The following is a 27072-nucleotide window of genomic DNA, read 5'->3' on the forward strand; positions in this document are numbered from 1 at the left end:
AAAATTTATTATTAAGTTCTAATGATTAATTCGATATCTACTTATTCGTTTTTATTTATCGTATTATCAGTCATTTTATATCAGTCAATACTTTTGATTTCGTAATGTTGGAATTTTTATGTTTATTATAAAATTTAGTAGAACATTTATATATGCATAAAAAAGTTATATATATATATATCATTGAAATTTTTATATACTTATCATTATGTATTTATGTAGATAACTTAATAAAAAATACTGAACATCCAATAGAAAAATAGTATGCAAAAACAGCGTTGAATAAATAACAAGAAATATCTTACTTATTTATTATTTATGAATGAAAAACAAAACTATTGAAATCACGATGAGGATGATGTAAACTAAGGATTAAATGTAAAAGGAATTTGATCGTCTTAAGAGAAAAAAATGCGAACGTATCAGAATTCATTCGATATATAATGATACGTCATTCGGATCGCGTAACGTTGTTTTTAATACTTTTTATTGAAAATTATTATAAGTAGAGAATTCATATGTTTATTATTACATATTTATTTAGATAATTTAATATAAAAATATTAACAATTTAATAGAAAAAAGAAGACATAACGAAAATAAACATCTTATTCATTTATTATGAATGAAGACGTAGTAGTGAAAATCACGATGGGGATGATCTATAAATGAGCGATTAAACGAATTAGATCGGATTTAAGAAAGAAACGTATCGGAATTCATTTTCTCGATATAGAACACGAGACTGGCTTGGCCTGTTCCGGTCTCTACGTTTACCAATGCCGTCGTCTGCATCCTGAACAGGAATATCCAGACGAGTGCCAAGAGAAAATTTATTTTGCTCCGTTTATATACGAGTATATCGTTCTAATTTCGACGAACTTGGTCGTTCGAGTATCGTTAGGCATTCCCGAGGATGATTTCGAGACGATGAGTAGTCATGCTACTCATCCTGTCATCGCTAATTTCGTGTATTTTGATTTATTTCTCTTTCTCTCTATCTCTATCTATCTATCTATCTCTCTCTTTCTCTCATTCCATCTTCCTCTTTCCTTTTTGGTACATATCACTTGATCGTTCCATTCTAAAACGAAACTCGACGTGACTTAAATACGTAATTCGAGGAATTCACGATATTTGACATTGTTACATCGAAGTGGTGCTATAAATCGTTTCGATTAAATTAACTTCCCGAGCCTTCCTACACGTTGTTAAATCCATGTACGAAAGAGAGAGAAAAAGATAGTCCATGACTCGATTCAAACACGAAAGACTTCATCGAATCTATTTTCACAAAGTACATGCATCATTGAATACGACTTTTTATCTTCAATAATAAATTTTTGCTTTTATTAATATATAAATTTAACGAAAGAAAGCTTGTTAACTAATAATTGACTGATAATTATTTGTTTTGTTCGTTGAGAAATATCAATGAAAATAGATGGATTAATATTTATTTAATATTTCCCATCGTAATTGTTTTTACAGTTAGTTAATTAGTCCGTATCCTTTATTTATTCATTTATTTTCAATTTTTATATCTTTCTCTCTTTTTTTTTATTTCCACTTTATCCAAGTTCAATGATTCATTAATTAAATATAATAACGGTTGATTCGGACAAGCGAAAAAGAGATTGATATGTTTTAAAAAGTAGATTTTGAAAACAATTCGTGATGGAGGTACGGTAGCGCTATATCACCGATAAATTTCGAACTGGTTTCGTCACGCTCCAACTCGAGCAGCATGAAAGGAGTTCTCATATACATATGTATTTATATGTTATATATACATTTACACGCATACGCACACACATACATACATACATACATACACATCACACACGAGACGATAAAGCGCGTCGGTGCGTTTATTCCGTCGCGAGAATCAGCTTGCACGCTAACAACAAAGCCGTCGAGTGGCATATAAATTGAAATCTGCGCGACGCGCGAGAGGCCGCATTACGACGACGCTGTCTCGCGAATGATGAACGTGCGGTATGGAAGCTGCGGTACATCGTGGCTTTTGAAATGCGTAGTATGAAACGAGAGGGACTGAAGAAGAGAGAGAGAGAATATTGCGCGGATTTTCGTTGACGGGATGATACGCGCGCTACGCTGTCACCTCGATAAATTGAAGCACGATTAATGAAGAAGCGTATTTCGATCGACACGAAATTTATAATTTACGTGACACGTACGATTCAGCGTGGGAAAGAGAAAGGGAGAGAAAGAGAGAGATAGAGAAGAGAGAGAGAGAGAGAGAGAGATAGGATGATAGAAATCCGTAGAAATAGCGCGAGAGAGAGAGAGAAAGAGAGAGATCGACGAACTAATTCTCTGATAAGCGAAAATGTGCTCGTCGGTCCCTCGATGGCTTTTCACTTTTATTTAGTAGATCCCTCGATTTAATTACCTATGCGAACAAGAAATTTACTTTGATCTCGTACTTTGATTTTCAATCTCTGATGCGTTCCGGAGATTGAAAAGAGAGAGAGAGAGAGAGAGAGAGAGAGAGAGAGAGAGAGAGAGAGAGAGAGAGAGAGAGAGAGAGAGAATTATTATTATTACATACGTGAAAATTATTCGATTTAGAGAACTTTCCAATTAGTCGTTTCCATTACGAATTCTCTCGTCGTTAAGTATGTAGCAGTTGTTTCGGTAGACACGATTAAATGTATATCAATTTCTTTTTATCTTTTTCTACTTCTTCTTCTTCTTCTTTTTTTCTTCTGATTACGCCGAATTCGTAGATCAATTCGAATTTGTTATTTTTTTTTTTTTTAACGATAGAAAATATTGAAATATAATAAAAGACGCGAAGAGAGATACGGAAATAGAAATTGATACTACAGATAACTCCTTCGTATTATTTCAAAGCGATCCGAAAGATTCAAGATGTTTTACGACTTTTTTTTTCTTTTTCCTTTTTCTGACGAGTTTTTACAAGATTTTACGAGCACACGAAATGGATCTTTGAATTCGCGCAAAGAATGTGTTCTTTTCGATTGATTTGTAACTAGGGAGGATTTTCTCTAGGGAATTAGTTTCTAGGAAATTTCTTTCATTCGAATGAAAGGTGTTGATTCTTAACGGAATCGTTTCTTCGATAGTTGCCCGAGACGGATGTAGAAAGATCGATGAGAAAATCAACACCCGTTTCGAGAAAGAGAAAGAGAGAGAGAGAGATCTATCGGTCGATCGATCGATCGATCGATCGATCGATCGTTGCCGTGGGCCATCGATCCTACTCGAGAAAAGAAACAGATCGACATTTTTCATCGACGAAGACCATGAACGAGAGCGTGTTCCGCGAGCGAAACGCATTTCTTTCTTCGATCGTGGAACGTCGATCTCGTTGATCCAACGCCATATATCTTCCTCTCGTGTAAAATGTTAAAACGACAGGATATGTGTGTGTGTGTGTGTTATATGCGGGCTTGTGTATCTTGTGTTTCTTTCTTTTCATTTGATACGAGAGAGAGAGAGAAAAAGAATCGGATGAATCGTTATGTAATCCAAGATATTTTTTAATTTTTTACAAATGAAAAGAATGAAAAGATTTGAATAAAAAAGATTCGATCTTTAGAATCTCTTATGGAAGGTAAGAAAGATATACGACTTTATCGATACGACATTCTTTCTTTATTTATCTCTCTCTCTCTTTTTTTTAACAAGACATACATTTGCAAATAGAAATATTTCTTTGAATGGCGTAGAATAAATATTCTTTCAATATGCATCTTGTTTTATCATCTTTCTTACTTGTCGAAACTTCTTCTTCGTCAGGTCAGATAGATCAATCAGAAGAGTTAAGAAAATAAGAATTAAAGTTTCGTTTATCCGTTTGATCTCAACAAAGAAAAGAAATTCCTTTGGAACGGGAATATTCCCTTGGTAATTGCTTCCCTTTACGAACTTTTCGCTTGGCGTATCCTCGCAGGAGGAAGAAAAGTAGGTGGAGAAACTTGTGGGAAAGGATAGATCCTTCTCATCCTTCTTCTCTTTCTTCTCCTTCTTCTCCACCTCCTCCACCTCCTCCTCTTCTTCCTCTTTCTTCTCCTTCTTCTTCTCCTCTTACTCCTCTCCCGTCGTGCATACACTTCGCGAGACTCGAATCCATCTTACTACCTACCTGCAGCTCGTTTAAATAGAAACGCGAAGCGATATAAAACGAAACGACTATCTGCTGTTGCCGTTGTTGATGGTGGTAGTAGTGGTGATGACGATGGTGATGGTGATGGTGATGGTGATGGTGATGGTATGGTGATGCTTGTTCCTGGTGCACTTCAAAGCCATTTTATACATATACATATCTATGCATGCATATATAAATGTATCAATGTATGTATCAATGTCTGTATGTATGTATGTTTGTATGTATGTTTGTATGTATGTATCTATATGGTTCTAGACTGTGATATACTGCTACGACGTGGACGTAAATATTTTCTCTATCGAAAAAGATGAAGCCGGCGACGGACCTCCCGTCGTCAAGAATAATTTATGCAAAAAACGTCCTGCAGTGCCAGACAGTGGCTAAAAACGATTCGAATCTCGCAAAAAGAAATAGAAAAAAAAAAGAAAAGAAAAAACAAGACGATAAAATCGATTTCTACGAACGGATCTTTTTTAATGATATTTCTTTTTAAATAAGTTACGTGTCTCCTCTCTCTCTCTCTTTCTCTCTCTCTTTCTCTCTTTGGTCCCTTTCGTTTCTAGACATCGTAAATTTGTATCTTTAACACGAATGAGAGATCGACCGGTTTCTAAAGAAAAACACAAATATTTCTGTATAATTAACTTATTAAAATTCAACAGCAACAACAAAAAATAATAATAATAATAATTAAATAGTAAAAATATTTTGGATCTTCCCTGTGATTGGTATTAAATATATATGTGCAATTAGCGTTCCACGTGATACAATTTTTTTTTTTTTTTTAATGAAGTGAATAAAAAATCAATAATAATAATAATAATAATATAATAATAATAATAAATTATAATCAATTAATTTATTGAATTTTCTTTGGAATAAAAATAGTTTTATATAGTATAGAATATATTTCGCGTTCAGCTTCGTAGTTCCAAGAGAAAAGTCATACGAGTCGACGGGATTGGTACATCCTGTGGTATGGCTCGGAACAAGGACCGGCACAAACGATCTGTCATAATTCTTGCGACAGGTCGATCCATCATTCACCGACGGATCCCATGACGGGATGCTTGTTCGAAACTTTACTTTAAAGTTCTCGATACTCTCTTCTCTCGTAGCAGTGTTCAGTTTTATCTCTCTCACTTGTTAAATCTTCCGACGAGCGTACACACACATACATGTATGCATGTGTATGATACGTGTATACATATATACACATATTGTATAATATATTATATACTTTTTAACGAGTTACGATCACTCTTGTCACGTATATTCAACAACGACTCTTGAAACTTGCTAATTAGATGATAAGCGATGAGCAAGATCGACAAGACTACTTTTACTTTGTATAAATTTTCTCATTTGAATTTGTATATTTTATTCAGTTAGTTGGTTTAATCTGAGACGAGAAGATAGTGCCATAAAAGTGTTATGTATGATAGAATCATGTTCATTATAAAATAATGAAGAGGTATGCATATGATTGATTAAATTAGTCGACGAGCAATTATTAGTCATATATATATATATATATATTCTTCTTTTTTTCTTCTTTTTTCTTGCTCTTATCAACTTTCAAAGATTTGAAGAAAAAAAAAGAAAGAGAAAAAAAAAGAAAAAGAAAGAAAAGGAAAGATTAAAGGAATCAATCTCGTCGCGTTTGAACTCTTTAATATTAACTCTGTTAGATTAGTCAAGAGGTATCACGATTATTATCGCGAAGAAAGAGAAAGAGAAAGAGAGAAAAGGAAAGAATGATATCTCGAAAGGAAGTAAAGGATTTTCTTCTACCCGAGAGAAAAGACATGGTACTAACTTACATTGCCACCGATGTAGGAATCGTGACGTCTCGAAATTTGCTGATTAATGTCGTTGCCACGCGATTTGATATAAAACGTTATGGCGTCGTCAAGCAAGCAACCACTCTCTAACACTGTAGCATTACCACTACTACTACATCGCTATCACCATCACCGACATAGCTGCTTGGTTTTGCCGACTAACGAGGGGAATATAACGCGTGCCTTATCCATACTTCGCCATAAATCTCAGCTCTCTCTCGTGGCTTTGATTTATACCTACCTTCGTCTCTCTCTCTCTCTCTCTCTCTCTCTCTTTCTTTCTCTTTCTCTTTCTTTCTTTCTCTCTTTCTCTCTTTCTGTTTCTCTTTCTGTTCTGTCACGTATCGTGAAAGCATCCAATTTCATCTCTCTTTCTCTCTCTCTCTCTTTCTCTCTCTCTCTCTCTCTCTCTCTCTCTCTCTCTTTTACGAATTACATACTGGCTAGGTCGAGTCAACGATGAGTGACGTGCCTCAGGGTCAGCCTTGACCACTTGCCAGTAGAAAAAGAAAGAGAGGATTCAAAACCTAGCGACATTCGAGGAGGCATTAACGCGCGCCCGTCGTCTCGTGCACTCGAGAAGACGTCTCGAGGAGGCGTCTCGAGCGAGCGAGAGGACTCGGAATATTAATAGAAACAGTACCTCTCTTTCTCTCTTTCTTTCTGTCCTCTTTCTCTCTCTCCTTTTTTTCTCTCTCTCTTTCACCCTTTTTCGCGCGGTGTCTCATTTTATTTCACGCTTATTTCACGTTCGTTTCGTCGAATTTTCGACGACGATTGATTTATGATCATATCCGTTTCAAAATAATCTGTATTTCAGTGATAATTATATCACGAAACGTTGATTAAACTATTTGTAGTTTGTGTACGATTAAATGTATGTGTAATTTTAGGAGTAATAACATCGACGAATCTCTTGGGAAATGTCAGGCGAAAATTAGCGAGGACATGTCTATCTCTCTTTATCTCTCCCTCTCTGTTTCTGTCTCTGTCTTTATGTCTATGTCTATGTCTATGGGTCTCTCTTTCTACATCCCTTCTCTTTTTCGCGCGCTATCTCTTTTTATTTCACGTTACTTCGCTTCGACGAATTTCAACAACGATTAATTATTATCATATCCGTTCTTAGTAATACATATTTCGTGAGAATTATATCTCTAACGTTAATTAAACTATCTGTAGTTTGTGAACGATTAAGTGTGCGTAATTTTAGTAGTAACAACATCGACGAATCTCTTGGGAAATGTCATGCGAAAATTACCGAGTACGTATCTATGTATCTCTTCTCTCTCTCTCTCTCTCTCTCTCTCTCTCTCTGCTTTTGTGTGTGTGTGTGTATATATATATGTTGGATCTTTACGTGAACGCCCGTATAAGCCTCTTGCGAGTGATTCGAGCATAAATGAGAGTGAGAGAGAGAAAGAGTGAGTGAGAGAGTGAGAGTGAGAGAGAGAGAGAGAGAGAGAGAGAGAGAGAGAGAGAGAGAGAGAGAGAGAGAGAGAGGATGAGAGGATTTATCATAACCCCAGGGCTTAGCCTTCTGTACTACAATGAATATGAACGACGTATACGGGCTTATACCAAAGGCAGACCGTGAATAAGACTAACGTTCGAGTCGTCGGCGTTAGTCCCACATACGTGGTAGTTTTAAAATAATTAAGACGCGTGAAATTTGTAAACTGACATGGGGATTTTAATCGGGTATCTTAATCATTCCCTAAAGATAAAAGAAATTAATCAATTTATAAATATCTCTTTCTTTTTCCCAGTCTCTCTTTCTCTTTATATATGTACACATATTTAAAAAAAGAGAAAAAGAGAATAAAAAAGAAAATAGAAAAAGAAGGAGGAAGACATTAGAGAACCCACGTTAATTAAGAATTCATTTATCTTAATTGTGACGTGTATATTTAGTTAACGTCCATTTATAAAATTCAACCTATATATCGATCGAGCAATTTAGGCTAGTAACAAGTAGAATACTTCCATGCACTTCCACATAAATACATACATACATACATACATACATATATATGCACACATAAATATTTACATACGTTTTATCGTGGTAGGAAAAAGAAAAAAAAAGACAAGAAGAAAAATAAACGAAAAAAAGAAAGAAAGAAAGAAAGAAAAAAAAAGAAAGAAAAGAAAAGAAAAAGAAAGGAAGGAAGAAAAAAAAAAGTAGTCATGGTATTTCCGATCTCTCTTCTCACGCGTTCGTAAAAGAGCGTCGCAATTAACCGGGAGATAATTTTCAACACTAAGAGAGAGAGAGAGAGAGCGAGAGAAAGAGAAAGAGAGAAAGCAATAAAGAAAGAAAGAGAGAAAGAGAGCGAAAGAGAAAGAGAGTCGAGCATTTAAGGTGCGAGATAAGAGGGTCGAGGAGGTTTTTAAAAGGTGGGACGGTGGCAGGTAGAGTGGGGAGGAAGTAGTACCGGTGGGAGGAGGGGACTGAAGGAGGTAGGGTGGAATTTACACGCGAGAAAAGTATATCATAATTCAAGCACCGGCTGGCAGCATATTCATCGTAGGGGCGAGGCCTTAAAACTGATTCATTGCCAAGAGTACGTCCCTCTCGTTCTCATTTTCTCTCTCTCTCTCTTTCTCTCTCTCTTTTTCTCTCCTTCTCTTTTCGTTTCAATGGCTCTCCTTTTCGCGCGCCATATCTCTACTCCTCTTTTCCTCCTTCTCCTCCTTCTCCTCCTCCACCTCCTTTCTCTTCCTCCTACTCTACACCCCACAAAATAAGCCACGACCGGCGAGATATGGCAACGAAAAAATTCACCCTAATGGGAAATTATAGTACTCGGATGAGAAGAAAACGAAATCGAGCGGACAAGAGAGAGAAAGAGAGAGAAAAAGGTGAAACGTCACGTCCGGAATATAAAGTTGTGGATGATTATGTTCGATGGAGAGTAACGAGAGAGGAGGAGGAGGAGGAGGAGGAGGAGATGTGTATGTATGTGTGTAAGTTGCTTTCTCATCGTTTTTCGAGTTGGCACCGTTCACGAAAATTTTGTTACTATAATTCGTTCTCAATTTTCCTTCAATTCAGGTATATCATTTATATATTCGATCAATCTATACTCGATAATAAACGTGTAGTAAAAGTATCTTAAGTTTGTATTATTTAAAGAAAATATTTATTGGTTTATCGTACATATAAATCGTAGAATTAATAAATGTTCGTATAAATAGAGATTGAAAAATATATATTTGATCGATTATAAACGTACGATCGATTGATCTTGTCATATATGTGTATTGTCATGTTTGTGATAATTAGGTTAATCACGAGTATTTAACGATGTAGAAATATAATTAAATATTTATGAATGTACATGAATGAAATAAAAACAGCTGTTTCAATTATCTCGGTTAGAAATCGTGGGAAGAAGAAGAAGAAGAAGAAGAAGAAGAAGAAGAAGGAGTACGATGAATAAAAACCAAAGAGAGAGATCAATGAAACAATATTGATCTTCATACGGGTGATTAAATTTTCCCGATAAGTTTTCACGATATGAATAATAACAAGTCAAGTGGACGCAGAATAGTAGGATAACATAAAAGGGATTGTAATATCGATAAGTTACTTTTCTTTTCGTGTACTCGACATATACATACAAATATGTATACATGTATAATATATATGTATATATACTATCGGACTTTGGTTGGTTCTCGACTTAAGTAGGGTTCTTTAACGTGGAATCGATTGAATACGAAATTTGCTGGCCTTCGATTCGATGAGTACGAATATCGAATTTCTCTTTTTCTCTCTTTTACGTTAGTAGAAAAAGAAGTAGAGAAAAAGAAAGAGGAGGAGGAGGAGGAGGAGGAGGAGGAGGAGGAGGAGAAAAGAAAGAGTTTCTCTTCGTGTACATTTGTAAATACAAAGTTACAAAGAATCTGACTGGAAAAATACTCTCCTTCTCTCTCTCTTTTTCTTTCTCTTTCTCTTTCTCTTTCTCACGGTTGGTGGCTTCCTTCCGTGAGGCTAAAGAAGGTATGCAAATTTTGAGACAGACGATTCGTTCTGTGTCGAAAAAGGAACAGAGAAATGAAAAATAAAAGTATATGTAGTAGTATGTATACCGTCTATCTTTCTCTCTATACTGTTCTCTCTTCCTCTTTTTTTTATGTCTCTTTTTATTGCTCTTTCTTTATCTTTATAACTCTTTCTCTTTCTCTCTCTCTCTTTCTCTTATTACTCTCCCTCTCTCTTTCCCCTTCTCTCTCTACTTCTCTATCTTTCTAGCAAAGTTATCATCGTTAGTGAGAAAAGTCATTCGTAAGGTTAAAAAAAGTTAAATCTAGAGAAATTCTTCATCTTCTTTTAAAAATAGAAAAAAAAGAGAAAGAAAGAGAGAGGGAGGGGGGGGGGGAGGGGGAGGAAAGGAGACGAAAGAAAAAAAGTAGTAAAGTCGAGACACGTAGGACCTGTCTTCTTCCTCTATGAAAGGGGAACGATCCTTCAGGACACGTCCGTTCAATCCTTTCTCGAGCCACACACGTAGTGGCTCGTGCCTTAAATTCTCTCTCTCTCTCCCTTTTTCTCTCTTTCTCTTTTTCTCTGCACACTTTTACGGTGTTGTATACCGTGGGATGCAACCGTTGCGTTTTATAAATAGCTTTGGGGGGGAGGAACGGGTCGGGGGTTTCTAGCAGTTAACAAACGGTAAAACTAACACTGACTCCTACAATAACATTTCGCTCCGGTCACGTGTTTTCCGCGGGCTCGACTATTATAAGATCCGTGACTGCTTCTCGAGTTCTTCTCCTCACTCCTCTTCCGTATACCCTTTGCCCTCTGCACTCTTTATCTCTCTCTCTCTCTCTCTCTCTGTTTTTTTTCTTTTTCTCCCCTCTCCTCTCTTTCTCACTCATTCTCTTCATCTCATGGTAAACCCTTATAGTACGGTGCGTGCCAATCGTGTTTGGTCCACGTTAGTATACGAAGCACAACACTGGATCTAGCTTGGCGATCTATCGTTGGACATTGATTTATGTAGGGGCCACCTGAACACGGTACGCTCCGTTCGTTAAGGTCACGAACAACGGCATCTATCATCGGTATCTTAATAGCATAGAGATTAGACATGACTCTAAGAGTAAAATTGATCGAATCCTCCTTCGAGCTTCTGGCTCGAAACTTCGATATTATAATATATCTCGAATGGTTTTCATTACTCGTTAGATCGTGGGTTTTTGTTATAAAGAGAATTTTGAGGATAATGCTTTTACGAAGCTCGTACGAGTTGTTGGACATAGAGCGTCACTTTTATGATCGCAAAATCGCGTTTTTATCGTTAAACAGTGAGAATCTTTGTGTTTCATTTGGCGAATGGGATGAATGTTCGATATCAAATCGACGAATCTGTTTGATTCGTTTTTTCCTTGGCGCTTGATTTTTTTCGTCAAATTCAATAACGATATCTTTGTTTTCAGGCCGGAGTGATGCGATCAACGCGGGAATGAATCGAAGGTCGAAACCGATGAGACCACTTCGACGGACGAAGTTGTTACCAAGCCGGACAATGACGCTCCTCTTATCGATGTTGCTAATGGCGTTTACGCTACCAGTCGCACGTTTAGAATCAGCGATTGGTTCGGTGAGCAACGGCGGGGGTTCGTTATCGGGTGGTGGTTCGTCGTCTTCGTCATCGGCAGTATCTTCTTCGGGATCTTCCTCGTCCTCGTCGTCCTCGTCGATCGGGGTAGTTTCCGGAGGGAGTTCGGTATCCGGAGGTATACCTGGCGGTGTTGGGAACAGCGTGATCGGTGGAAGTGGGAGTGGTGGGAATAGCGGTGGTGGTGTTGGCGGGGGTGGTGGGGGTGGTGGTGGCGGTGGTGGAGGCGGCGGTGGGGGTGGAGGTCATTCCGGACTTGGAAGCAGTAGTAGCGGAAATTCGGGGAACGGAAATGGCCGGTGCGAGGAGATCACCATACCGATGTGCCGTGGTATCGGTTACAACTTAACGGCCATGCCAAACGAGTTGAATCACGACACCCAAGACGAAGCTGGCTTGGAGGTTCATCAATTTTGGCCTTTAGTCGAGATCAAGTGTTCCCCGGATTTAAAGTTCTTCCTTTGCTCGATGTATACGCCGATATGCTTGCCCGAATATACCAAACCTCTGCCAGCATGCAAGAGCGTTTGCGAAAGGGCTCGCGCCGGTTGCGCGCCTCTGATGCAACAGTACGGCTTTTCTTGGCCGGAAAGAATGGCCTGCGAGAGGTTACCGAATTATGGCGACCCGGAGAATCTCTGTATGGATCAAAATAATCGTACGAACAACGGTGCCGGATCGGGAGGCAGCGGGAACGGTGGTGGCTCGGCGAGCAACGCACCCATGCAACCAGTAGCTACACCGACTAGACCAACAAGACCGTCCAAGACAATGCAGCCGGCTCGTTGCAAGCCAGGAAAAAATCAAAAAAACTGCCAGCACCCCCCGGGGGAAAGGGCGAGGGATTGCATGTGCAGATGCAGGGCACCTCTCGTTCCTCTGGGGGTGGGAACAACGGGCACGGTGATACCCGGCCAGATAAGCGGAAGCAACAGCGGGGGAGCTGGACTGGCCGGCATGGCCGCAAGTGGAGTCATTCCGGCGCCACCGCAGGCGGACAACGTTCGGAACATCATTCAGGATATTGCAGGGGTACCGGATTGCGCCCTACCGTGTCACGGGGCGTTTCTCACCCCCGAAGAGCGAGGGTTCGCGGCCGTGTGGCTGTGCCTGTGGAGCGGCCTATGCGCCGCAAGCACTCTCACGACCGTCACCACGTTTCTGATCGACACCCAGCGCTTCAAGTATCCTGAGAGACCGATAGTCTTCCTCTCGGCGTGTTACTTCGTCGTGTCGCTCGGTTATCTCTCGAAGAACGTGATAGGACACGAGGAGATAGCCTGCGACGGGCCAGCGCTGAGATCGGGAGCACAGGGACCGGGGGCTTGCGTGACCGTCTTCCTAATGATCTATTTCTTCGGCATGGCGTCCTCGGTTTGGTGGGTCATACTGGCGTTCACGTGGTTCCTCGCGGCGGGTCTGAAATGGGGCAACGAGGCGATAGCCTCTTACTCCCAATACTTCCATCTGGCGGCATGGTTAGCGCCGACGGTACAAACGGTCTGGGCGTACATGGCGGGTGGAGTAGCGGGGGATCCGGTGGCCGGAGTATGCACGGTGGCCCCGGAAGGCGTGAGCACGTTCATTCTGGCGCCGCTCTTCGTTTACCTCTTACTGGGAACGAGCTTCCTTTTGGCCGGCTTCGTCAGTCTCTTCAGAATTCGGTCGGTGATAAAACGACAGCCCGGAGCGAAAGCGGACAAGTTGGAGAAACTGATGATACGGATAGGCGTGTTCAGCGTTCTGTATACTCTTCCAGCCGGCGCGGTTCTAACCTGTCACATCTACGAGTCCGTACTACGCGACGAGTGGCTCAGCTCCCTGGCCTGTCCATGTCGGTCTCGAGCAAGGCCTCTCTACTCCGTCCTCATGCTAAAGTACTTCATGGCCCTCGCGGTCGGCATAACGTCGGGCGTATGGATCTGGAGCGGCAAAACTCTCGACAGTTGGCGGCGTCTATGGAGGCGTCTCTTCGGAGGCGGGAGTGGCGCAGGCGTTCACGGAGGCGGTGGCGCCGGTATGGTAGCCGGCGTGACAGGCGTGAGCGGAGGAATAGGAAGCGCCAGCATGAAGGGCGTCGTAGGTCGTGTCGCCATGCCGTATCCAGCGGCACCGGGACCTGGTAGCGCGCTGTTACCACCAGGTAGCGTAGCCAGCGCCTCTCAACATCATCTCCATCATCACGTACTCAAGCAACCGCCTCTTTCGCACGTATGACGTCACCAGTCGGCGGGAGGCGACATGAGCACCGCCGGCTGCGAGCAGCCGCAGCAGCAACAAGCCCAGCAGCAGCAGCAGCAACAACAACAGCAACAACAGCAATCGCAATCGCAACAATCGGTGCAGCAACAGGAGAGGCCTTCCGCCCTTAGCAACTACGGGCCCATTTAGCCCTTCGCCTCGGCCTCGCGCAGGCACACGCCGCACACGCCGCATACGGCACCGCACACGGCACCTCACACCCCGCATTCGGCGGCTACGATCTATTCGAGAAGGTCCCTTGCTTCAACCACTGGACCTCTTACGCCTGCACACGGTCTTGCACCATCTTATTCGCAGGCGACCGAGGTTTGAGGATCGTCGAGATAACACCGAGCATTGTATAGGGACTTTTCGGTCTCTGTCAGCTTTACTACTCGGTGATCATACACTTTACACTGAACATACGAAACGCATACACATCTACATACACTCATACATTGAAACAAACACGCACACACGTACATAGGATTTACCCGATATACGTATTAGCCCGTACGTGTCTTCCCCGTGGATTTGCTTCAGAGTTCACGCGTTCTTTCGTCACCTCGTTTAAATATTCGAGCGACGCCAAAAATGATCAGCGCGAAAGGACACGCTCTTTTCTAATCCTCGGGCCGTGAAAGAGAAAGAGAAAGAGAGGGAGAGGAGGAGAGAGAGAGAGAAAGAGAAAAAGAAAGAGAGAGAGAGAGAGAGAGAGACAAGAAGAGAGTTAAAGAGAAAGAGAGGGGAGAGAGAGAGAGAGAGAGAGACAGATATAAGTAGAGAATTAGACAAAGAGAAAGTTCGCGATTTGTTGGTACCCTGTTAAGGTCCGAAACGCATTTTTGAGGGTTATGAATGAGAACGTGTGTGTGTGTGTGTGTGTGTGTTACGTATGTATGTATCAATGTAAAATGAATGTAATAACGAATGTTGTTTTATCATTCTCTTTCTCGTTCTCTCTCTTTCTTTCTTATCTCTCTTTATCATCTCATGCTCTCTTTCTCTTTCTCTCTCTTTCTCTTTCTCTCTTGGATATTTCCAATTTCCGGCTCTTTTCTTACTTTCTTATTATGCTACGTAGCGGAGCTCGTAAGGCTCGCATGTCCGTCTAACGTGTATCGTCTCGTCTATTTATCTAACTTTTAGCCGTAACGATTAGGTGTATAACGCGACTTTTTAGAGAATGCGTACTGCTTTGGTATCATAGCCTGTTCCTATCTTTTTCTGATTGAAACGAAAGGAAAAGAAAGAAAAAAGAAGGAAAATGAAAAGCATAAAGAAATGAATATTCAGAAGAAAAAACAACTGTTATGAAATTCCTGAAAGTACGTCAAACTTTTGAGAACAGGCTATGGTTGCCATCGAAACACCGTAGGTTGGTACGAAGAAATAAAAAAACAACAAAAATAATAACAATAATAATAATATTAATAATAATAATAATAATAATAATATTGATAGTTATAATAATAATAATTAATAATAATAATAATAATAAATAATAATAATAATAATAATAATAATAATAATAATAATAATAATAATAATAATAATAATAAACACGAGTGTATAGGTCAGGTGTTAAAGTAACATAACGAAGCTACTTGTAAATAAATAATTCATAGATGTTAGGTCGAGCACTGTAAATATAAAAAAAGCGATCATCAAAAAAAAAAAAGAAAGAAAAGAAAAGAAAAGATAAGAAAAGAAAACGAAGACGAACGAGAATTGGAATGATTGAGATATAAAATGAAGTGGGTGGGAGAGAGGGAAAGAGGGAGAGGTCTTGGGGGAGTACATCGACCGACGTTTCAGAAAAAAGAAAAAAAAAGACGAGTAAGAGTCGGATAAATAAAAATGGGAAACGATCGAAGGTGAAAAGAGTAGAAAAAAAAGAAAACAAGAAAATAGAAAAAAAAGAATGTTTCGAAAAAATTTCGACCTTTTTCTCTCTCATCGATTGGATGAATACGAATTGTTGTTTTTCTTACTCGTTTATTATCTATTATCTATTATTATTACTTTATAAATCTTTATCGATCTTTTCTGATTTTATATCGATCGCGTGAGAGATATCGACCAAGAAATGAAAACAGAAATGAAACAGAAAAGGAAACAAAAAAAACGAACGACAAAGAAAGAGTTGAACAATACACGTCGTAATTCGATAGTTTGCGTGTAACGTTCGATGAAAAAAAGAAAAAAGAAGAAACAAAAAAAAAGAATCTCTCTGCTCCATTTCTCTCCTAGAGAGAGAGAGAGAGAAAGAGAGAGAGAGAGAGAGAAACATAAACGAAAGAGAGGAATAATAAAAAAGTTGATTTTGTTTTTGCATATCGTTGAAGAAGAAGAAGAAGAAAAAGAAGAAGAAAAAGAAAAAGAAAAAAAGAGAAGAAGGAGGGATAGTAACATTAAAAAATAGTATGTATATGAGGGATCGACAATTTTTTTCTTTCTTTCTTTTTCGTTCCCTTTTTTCTTTCTTGTTTTTTTTTTTTTTTTGTCGAGGTCGGTCGATGTCGCAAAACGATAAGAGTAAAAAAGGGGATAAGTACGAAAAGCGATGAATCGTGAAATATCGTCGAATGTAATTCTTTTTTTCTTTTTTTTTGTTCCTCTGTCTTTCTTTCCTTTTCTTCTTCTTCTTATTTAGAAAAGACTCGTAAGAGGGATGATGCGGAAGAGTAAGAGTAAGAGCAAGAGGATGGGTAAGGGATGGGGAAGAGGAAGGGAGAAGGAGAGGGTGGGTTTTGAACGGCGTTGAAGAGTTTCGAAGGCCCCGAGTATCGGTATTTAAAGCGCTTTTTCTCCTTTTTCAAGCGGAATTTTCACCGACGACGACGACTACTACTATTAATACTGCTACTACTACTATTACTACTACTACTCTACTACTATTACTACGACTATTATAACAACGACGACGACGACGACGACGACGACGACGACGACGACGACGACGACGACGAAGACGATGGCGACCCTCGAGGGAAATTCGACGTTAGGTGGAACGTAAAAAAAGCAAGCGAACAAACAAACAAACAAACAAACGAACGAACGAACGAACGAATAAACGAACGAACGAACGAACGAACAAAGAAAGGAAGCGAAAGAGAGATAGAAAAAATTGTTGAGTAGAGAGGGTTGATTATTAGGCGCGCTGGCGTGCGGCCGTGTTCCGTGTATCCACTGTGTTTGTGAATTTTAACGAAGGGATACGATGGAATATCGTTTTTTAACGGGTTCTCTATGGCAGACCAAATTGAAACGAGAATTATAACGCGTCATCGTTTTCCACGATATAATAATTTGTTTATATTAATGATCGTATTTGATCTTGGATTGTTTCTTTTTTTTTGTTTTTCTTTTTTCTTTTTTATTATCTTTTATTGTTATCGGATATTATTCGTTCGAAGTGTTTGAAACGATATTTTATCTGTCTGTTTTTAGAATCTGATCTCTTGGATGGTAAGACTCGTACGTATTCGAGTTTATAGAGAGAGAAAGATATATATGTGTATGTATACACACGTGCAAGATATGCATACAAAGAAATAGACAAAAAGCATAAACGTAACATTTAACAATTTTTCTAATCGCTTTGAAAAGAAAATAAATGAAATAAAATAAATAAATAGAATAAAATAAAATGGATTGTGAATCGTCGTGTTCGACGGCGTTGTTAAACGTAGACAGTCGAGTTATGTTGCTTTTCGTATTTTTCATTTCGTCTGTTGTTTCTTTATTTGCAATGTGTTTTTTCCTTTATTATTATTTTCTTTTCTATATAAATATATATATATATTTTTATTTTTTCGTGTGATATACATACACACATTTGTTATATATATTTTATGTGAAATTAAAGCAGCAAGTTGATTCAACTGTATACGATGCAAACGACGACGACGACGACGACGACGACGTTTTTCTGACAACACGTCTCGTCAATGAAAATGCGAGAGAGAAATTCTAGTGGGAATGTGTTTTATAATTATCAAAGTAACAAATACGCGAACCACGAGCAAGAAAACTGCCTAGAAACGTAGACACGAAGAAGAAAATATGAAAAAGCGGAAAATAAGAAAGAGGAGGAGGAGTAGGAGGAAAAGAAGGAGAGGGTTTGTAGGAAAGAGGGTGGTGAGAAAGATTAAGGTCTGTTTACTTGGACCGTGGATTCTGCCAAAACGAAAGAGAAAGAGAGAGAGAGAGAGAGAGAGAGAGAGAGAGAGAAATAAGTAAAAAAATGTACACGTGTAATATTGTAAAGTAGTGAGAGTAAAGAATCTTAGTGTCACATATCACTCCACAGCTCGCAACGAGTGGAAACGAACAATGTCGTGTTCGTGTCGAGAAATTGAGAAAGATTAAAAAAAGAAAAAGAAAAAAGAAATAAAAAAAGAACAAAAATAACTAAAAGAAGAAAAAAAAAACGAAGGAAAAAAAGAAGAAAGGAGAGAGGGGAAAAAGGGAAAAGAATTTTTTTTGTATCTCTTTCTTTTTCTTCTTTTCTTTTTTTCTTAAGGGAAAGAGCGAGAGAGAATGAGAGAGAATGAGAGAGTGATAAGAGAATGATAAGAGAAAGAGAGAGGGAGAGAGAGATTTAATAAAAAAGAACGTAAGCGAGCAACGCGTCGAATTAACGTGTTTCGAGGGAAAAAAAAAGTTTATAACGAATATTTGTATAAGCCACTTTTTGTCACGATGATTGTCAATAAAATTGAAAATAATTGTACGTATATAATTATCGTATCGTGTGTGTATTTCAGCGTGTTAGTGGTACGACGTCGAACGTGATACGTAAGTACGTATTATGTACGTACGATTTTCAGTTTAATTTTACGTTAATCTCTATGAGAATGTGTGTTGTTTGTGTGAGAGACAGAAAGAGAGAGAGAGAGAGAGAGAGAGAGAGAGAGAGAGAGAGAGAGACAGACAGAGAAAGAGAAAGAGAAAGAAAAGAGAGAGAGAAAGAAATAGATAGATATAGATAGAAAGAGAGGAAGGAGAGAGAGAGGATAGAGAAGGAAAAAGAGGAAGAAAGAAAGAAAAAGAGACTTTCCCTTTTTTCTTCTTCTTTTTTTCTTTTTTTTGAAGTCACGTTCGTTCGTTTCCCTCGTCTAGCCTTTTTACATTCTCAAAAGATTTTTCGTTCGTTCTACGAGTGCCAGTCAGCCCCCCGTTTCTCCGTTCCAAGTTTCTATAGAGTTGTTTTCTTTTATATATATATATATATATATATATATATATATATATATATATATATATATATACTTTTTCGTTTTTCTTTCTTTTCTTTTCTTTTCTTTTCTTCTTTCTTTTTGTACCATTTTTTACGTTGCCATAGTAATTAAAAAATAAAAAAGGAAGAAAAAACAAAAAGAAAACGATTTTTAACGAGATGGATCTTCGACCGTACCGGATTATCTATGATATATATAAAAAAAAAAAAAAAAATATTGATATGAGTATAATATCTAAATCAAAATTGTATACGATTTTTAATACATTTTACTATTATTTACGCTCATTGAGTTTTACCTTACACGTCTCTCTTCGATTATCTATATTATCCTTCCCCGTTTTACGATGGTTGGTTTAATTTTCTTTTTTCTTTTTTTCTTTTTTTCAAATTTACTTCTTTTATCTATTTCTTCTCTCGTAGAAGAAAGAATCTTTGTTTTTTTTTTTAATGCGATCTTTTTGTTTCCTTTTTTTTTTTTTTTTTTACGGCCGCCGTTGACATTTCCTTGGCGCGAAGTCAGAGGTAAGTCATATTATAAATTATTTTAATGTCCATTCATAAAATTCGGTATTATAATCGAACGAATAAGAAAGGATATATCTCCTGGTACTCTCGAATCATGTCTCTTTGCAACACAAACACGAATCTTATCTCAATGGCTTCCGGTTCCGATTTCAACACCTATCCATGCGGATACCTTTATCAAATATCGTTGGCGTGCTGCGATTAAAAAAAAAAAAAAAAAAAAAAGAAAAAGAAGAATCCGGATCCAGTGGCGTGCAAATATATGTATCTACTGTATGGACGACTTACGTGCGCACATACTTTTCATATAGGGTGTTCCATTAATACATTCTGACTTTTTTCTATACTATCGTCACACCGTCATTTTGATTTTTATCCGCGTTCAACGATACTTCGAGAGCTTCTTCGAAATCCTTTTTTATCAAATTGTTAATTAAGAGTCCAATAATAATATAAAGGAAAAAGTGAAGAGAAATTTATGGGAATTTAAAAACAGAAAAACAACTCTAACTTTTATCAATAATTCTATATTATAATTTGTTAGGAATTTTTTTTTTAGATTGTAATACTTATAGATATATCAATCTCCGAACTTCTGTTTCACATGTTATTCGTAGCGTCATAAATTAAATTAAAATTGTGCGAGAAAGTTTTGATAGATAAAAAAAAACGTGACACCCAGCATATATAATACATATACATATGCATATATATATATATATATATATATAAAGAGATAACAAGCGGAATCGTGTATACCGTTTATCTATCGATTGTTGAGCGAAAGCAAAGTCGACGTTACAAAGAGGAGGAAGAAGAGAAGGAGAAGAAAGGGGAGGAAGAAGAAGGGTGATGAAAAATCAAGTAATCTCTCACTCGTCACTCCGATATCCTCCTCCTCGTATTTGCGATCTCGTTGAGTACAGCGTTACGAAAATCGTTGTCGTTTAGTACGAGCAAACTTCTCGTCTCATGAGTCACCGTTCTTGATGCACCAACTTATTCACTCATTCACTCACTCAGTCACTCACTCACTCACTCACTCACTCACATACATACATACATAAATACATAGAGAAATAGAGAGAGAAAAAGCCAGGAAGAGAGAGAGAGAGAGAGAGAGAGAGAGAGAGACTATTGCATGAGAAGTAGAGAGGGCAAACAGCCGGCGTGGAAACGGGTGGCACCAAGGGCGGCCTTCGAATTTATGGTCTTCGTGGTCTACACCACGGAATATCGTACGCCATAAACCAAGCATATTAAGCGTCAGAGACGTTTACGGTCTCTCCTAGTTTGCCCTGGTAGATAAGGATCTTCGTTAGTCATTCGGGTCTTTTCATGGTTAAAGGGAAAAAGAGAGAGAAAGAGAGAGAGATAAAGAAAAAAAAAGGGGAAAGAACGTCAACCCCTAATTGCAACTTTTCCGACTAATTGCCCCCTCGCGAAAACGGAACGGAACGGAATGGAACGGACCGCGTTGATTTTAAAGAGCACCCAACCTCCCTTTAAAATGTTCCACGATTATGGAAATCTCGATGAATTATTGATGGTCAAACAGCCCGGTGAAAGGTTTAAACGTTCATTCGTCCCAACGAAACAATTTATTCATACTATTCCACGAAACTTTAAGATACGAATGTAACATTATTACTTGCGAATTTTTCTTCAAACTCTTTCCTTTTTTTTTTTTTTTTTGAAATATTTGATAGGATTTATTAATAGATATTATTAACGATCATCATTAACGCGAGTGGTAAATGCCTTTTCCAAGATATTCCCATACCGAGAGATAAATTATTGCGAGAGGATGATTTAGAATAAACCGGGATGAATATTATTTACCTAACGAGACGAGGCAAATTGCCTTTGGGGATTGGAAATTTATTATATGTGTGTGTGTGTGTGTTTGTGGATATTATACGTCGGTGTAAACAAAAAAAATTTTGATTATGTTTAAACAGATTTTTTATATCATCATAAATTATGATTTCTCTCTTTCTTTCTCTCTTCCTTTCACTCTTAAATGTATACATAGAAATTAAAAGAAGAGAAAGGAATCAAAAAAAAAAAAAAAAGAAAAAAATAAAAGGAAAATTATTGCGAAAAGTCGTTATTTTAGGTAGATAGGTAGGTATTGGTATAGCTCGTTAGAAAGGAAGCTTTTGGCCAAGGTAGGAGTGCCAAATGAACTATTATTTATCGATGGTTATAACGATCAGGAGGAGGATCTATTTTACGAGAGTCTGCCTACGTGCTTGGATGGTCTTTCGATTATACATATATATGCACATATATATAGATATATAGATATATAGGTATATACAGGTATATCTAGGTATAATACAAAGATAGACCGAGTGACGTTCGACGGCCCGCTAATTGCCCAGCCAAAGAAAACTAATTTACGGATGGAGATGAGTCCCGTTTGTCAAGCCCTCTGTTTGCACAATGAGAGCGACATTCTCTACTGTCGATCGTACACACACACACATACACACACATTAATAGCTTTGGAAATCATCGAATTGCTTGGAAGACTTCTCGAGTCGTTCTTGATTTAATCGATATCATTTACCGTACCATTATTATCTTATACATCATTCTCACAGTTGTATTTGAATTTTTTGAACGATAAAAAATTCTAATATATATCTACGTTGTTTTTTATATATATATAATATTGATTTAATTTTTTATAAATAATTTGAGAATTAATCTCTATGATGTTTATAATTGTTATGAAATATACATGGAGTAATAATCGTATATAATTTTTTTTTCGTGTTTTTCATAAAGAAGTAGGATGCGTTTGATGATATTTATTATATGTTCGTAGATATATATATATTTTTTTATTACATACTGTACATTTACATATTTCATTCAAAGCTAATTTAAAAGCGATCAGGAAATTGTATTTTGAATATTACGAAAACACTACATAAACTCAAAGACTCTTTGACCTTTCCTCGATAATCTAAAAAGGGATATAAATTATTATAAGGATCTTTTTAGCTGTCATCGTATTTCTCTCGAGCTCTGCACTATGACTCAATAATGGTTGATAACTATCTGGGTAAGTGATATATTATTTTATTTAAAAGTTTTCTTTTCTTTCCTTCGTTTTTTTTTATTTCTGATTTATCACCACATCCGGATCTAACGTGGTGGAAATTATTGTAAGATATTATTTCGTTTCAATAAAAAATTTTAAATAAATTATTTATTTATATACACAAACATATGTATAATATAATAAAGAAATAGAAATATATATATATATATATATATATATATATATATATGTTATTATATAACAAAACAAAATTTTACAGAAGTTATAGAACGAGATTAACGTAGACGCTTTTAAACGTAGAAACTCGCGTAGAACCCTCTTGCGATTTATGCGTCTCGACCTTTGAATGTTGCCTATCATCGAACAAATATACACCCACACTAAAAGATATCCCGCACATCCTGATAATCTTCGTTCGGCTAAGAATATTATTTTCTCGGAAGGAAAGAAGTTTGTGAATAAGAGGTCTATCTGACCGACAGGGTCAAAAAGTTACTCTCTCACGGATGATATGAAAGAGGTATATATATATATATATAGTTTTTGCATTCATCGAACGATCGAGTAGTCCAAGTAAGAGTGTCAAGGGTCGTCTAACGATAGCTGATATAACGTTTACCCTGTTCTATCAAATATTCTTCGTAATTCCGATGGTAATAATAATGATGGTTGGAGAAATGATGGTTGAAGCAATCAAAAGTATAATGAAAGTGGGAGGTTAATTAAGATACCAACGTATAAATTGAATCGTCCGACGTTCCAGTTTTTACGCTCGATCTCCTTTCGTCTATGATATCCAATTATAGATACACGATATCGCTACTGTATATACATATACATATGCATATACATGTATAGGTATATGTTATATATATGCAATATCTCAAGCTAATTAAAAGGATAGAAAATAATCAATATAATATGCAAAAAGATAATTCAATTATAAAATTTATACATGTAAATACATCGAATTTTTTAATGATTTTGATTAATTTGAAATCTTTAAATAGTCACGAAGTTTACGATCTTCAAACAAAACATACAATATACAAAACTTACAACGTTATGTACTTTTATATATATATATATATATATATATATATATATATATATATGTATGTATGTATACGACATTTTTAAAGTTAAATTCGCATAAAGATAAATTCATTAATGATGTTCGAATTGAATGCGTTCTCTTTCAAAAACTTTGGGAAACGTACTATGAAACGCTTAATTATGCAGGACTTAACTGAGTGTAATAAGAAAGCGTTAATAAAATATAGCTATTTCGTCAGTTTTACATATTCTATTGAAATTAGATTCTCATGTACTGTTAATTCAAATATAGTTGAATCCATATAGACGACAGCTGCACCAGACGACGATACACGGAGGTGATCGTTAATTATTTAACGTACTTACATGGATTAACGCGTTTAGAAGGAGTGCCGTATAATAAAGTAGTTGTTAATTAAGTAAGTACTTTAACGACCACCATCTATATATTCTATTTATAAATTTACGATATTCTAATTTACGCGAAATCCGTATCCGTCTGTGTAATTGTTGTTATATATAGTGAAACATGGTTAAATCATCGTCGTAAAATAAACGAGTAAAAGAGAAATAAAAAAATAAAAAAAATAAAATGAGAAAGAAAGAAAAAAAGAAAGAGAGAGAGAGAGAGAATAGAAGAGAAAAGGGACAAAGGTAATGGAAGTATTGTTCGAGCTTAAAAAGAAAAAGAAAAAGAACAAAAAAAAAAATAAAAAGAACACCTGCTTACTTGCTCGCTTTTAAATGGTTGAAAACAATGCTTTGTTACGACTCCAGTTCGAGTTCTTATCTTCGATTCTTCGATAAGCTTTTAATTAAGATCCCTGGAAAATCATGGAGAGATGATAAAAGAAAGAGAAAGAGAGAAATCTCGAAAGGATGGTCTTTCTCTCTCTCTCTCTCTCTCTCTCTCTCCCTCTCTCACTCACTCTCTCTCTTTCCATCTCTTTCTATCTCTTTCTAGCTATAATAATTAGAAATTCTTTGGGCGAAGAATACATCGATGTTTTAGTCTATTCGTTAAAATTGCAGGGCGATATTAAAGAAGCTAATCTTCTACTTTTATCTTTCCCCTTTTTCTCATCGAAGAGGACTAAAAATTCTATGAAGAAACGACTTGTCTCACGTTCAACCTGGGATGTTTCCTTTCTAAAAATATCTAGTCATTGATCGATGCTAAATGATATATTTACGATACGATAAATATCTTAATATTGTATCGACAAAGAGAGAGAGAGAGAGAGAGAGAGAGAGAAAAAGAAAAAATACAAAAATAAAAAAGAAAGTCAGAAACCAAAATAAGAAAAACGTAAGGAAACACGAAACGTGGAATTTATTTATTTTAATATTTAACACCCCCTTCTTCTTTCTCCTCCCCTCTTTAAAAAAAAAAAATAAAAGAAACGAAACAAGACAAAATTATTTGCCGATGTATCGATGACACGAACATTTCTAATTAATATGTTAATCATCGAATGAATGATTATCCAGAATAATTAATTATTCATGTTCGAGAGGAGGTAACAAGGAGGTAATCAACTTAAAAATCAACAAGTTATTTTCGTGATTGTTAATCTTAGAAATGATCAAAAGGAATATGCCGGGCTAATGGAAGATAAAGAAGAGAATCTGAAGACAAGAAGGAAAGAAGTAGAAAAAAAAAATGAAAGAGAAAAGAAATCCAAACTTCGTTTCGACGAAATACGTATTTCGGTCTACGTTCAAATTATTTTAATATACGGATCTACGAAAGAAAAAAGAAAGAAACAAAACAAAAAAATAATCGAACGGCAATTATAATCTGCATCGATTAAAATCTTTTATACGAGAAAAAGGAGAAGATATTTTTGATGAATTTCAATTAATTCCATATCTCAGTCTGATTAACAATAACCTTATCTCTTTTAGAAAGAGAAAACTATTTGTTATCTCAAATTGGCGATAATAAAAAATCAAAGATCGTTTTAGAAGATAAATTCTAATGGAAAATAGACAATGTACGAATGGGATAATAGAAGATATTATGGATGAAACAAAAATATTTCAAGAAGTTATTTTCGATCTTTTTCTATTTTCTATGTAATCGATTCCATTATAATTATCATTAAAAATCTCGTCAAAGAATCATTCTTCTCGTTTTGTCTTCTCTCTATTATTTATTCTTTTCCCTAATTTATACATTTCCTATTTCCTTCGAAAGATGTTCTACTGTTCGTAGAATATTTAGAAGAACAAGAACGAAAAAGAAAAAGAGATAAAACAAAATATTTCAAAAATGGATTTCCCAAGCGATCTCATTCTGATTCTCATTAAACATCAAAGAATCTTTCCTCTCGTTCCGTCTTCTTTCTTTTTTATTTCTTCACTTTATATATTTCCTATTTGCTTCGAAAAACGATAGACCATCCATGGCACACATAAGAGGACAAGAATGAAAGAAAGAGATATATAGATAGATAGATAGATAGATAGATAGATAGAGAAAGAGAGATGCTACGTGTGTTCCGCCTTAGCTTCCCTGGAATAATATCGCAGAGCAGTTTGGTAAAGCTTCGCCGCGTTGAAATAATATTTTCACAAGGGCGCCTGTCCGCGAGTCGTAACCCAGAAGTCGGCATTACGATATCGCTGTTTTTCGACGAGCTTCCTCACCTCTTTTTCTCTTTAAAGCTATCTCTAGTTTTCTCTCTCTTTCTCTCTTTTTTCTCTCTTGAGAGAAAGAGAGAGAGAGAGAGAGAGAGAGAGAGAGAGAGGAAGAGAGAAAGAGAACGAGAACGATTCCTCGACTCTGCCGGTCGTTGACATTCCCGGCAATCGATCCGCAGAAATTATAAATGTACGGATGGCCTTGCATTGGAGACGAACTTTTCTCTCTCTCTCTCTCTATCTCTCTCTATCTCTCTCAATCTGTCTATATTTCTAACTCTCCATCTCTCTCCATCTCTCTCCCTTTTACCTCATTTCTCTAAGGAGGCTTTACTCTTAAGATTAATTATGTCGAATCTTAATTACGTCGTTTGCAGTACTTTGTCTCTAAATATAACGTGTATATCTTCAAATTAGCCTTGATGTTTTATCGGTAGTAAGAATTTTCAATATCTTTGCGTTAACAGAAAAGAGTATATTCCCCTAACTCCTTTTACTTCTTTTCCTGTTCTTCCTACTTCTCTTCATCCTCCTCATCCTCTTCCCTTACTCCTTCTTCTCCATATTAAAATAAAAAGGAACAAAAAAAAAGAAAAGAAAAAAGAAAGACGACACTTTCTTCTGCTTGGAAATGATGATTCATC

At 36.9% G+C, this 27072-nt stretch overlaps 1 protein-coding gene across 10 annotated transcripts in view; it reads left to right on the forward strand.

Annotated features, from left to right (window-relative positions):
- The window catches only part of LOC127068912 (frizzled-2-like), a 132732-nt gene extending 113328 nt beyond the window's left edge, over positions 1–19404 (forward strand). For all 10 annotated transcript variants that reach the window (XM_051005309.1, XM_051005307.1, XM_051005315.1 and 7 more), the window contains one exon: positions 11455–19404. In XM_051005309.1, coding sequence (XP_050861266.1) covers positions 11455–13853 — 2399 coding nt within the window. In that variant the 3' untranslated portion in view covers positions 13854–19404. The remainder of the gene's footprint in view (positions 1–11454) is intronic.
- The last annotated feature ends 7668 nt before the right edge of the window (positions 19405–27072 follow it).

This window comes from Vespula vulgaris, chromosome 14, assembly GCF_905475345.1.
Source record: "Vespula vulgaris chromosome 14, iyVesVulg1.1, whole genome shotgun sequence".
Lineage (NCBI taxonomy): Eukaryota > Metazoa > Arthropoda > Insecta > Hymenoptera > Vespidae > Vespula > Vespula vulgaris.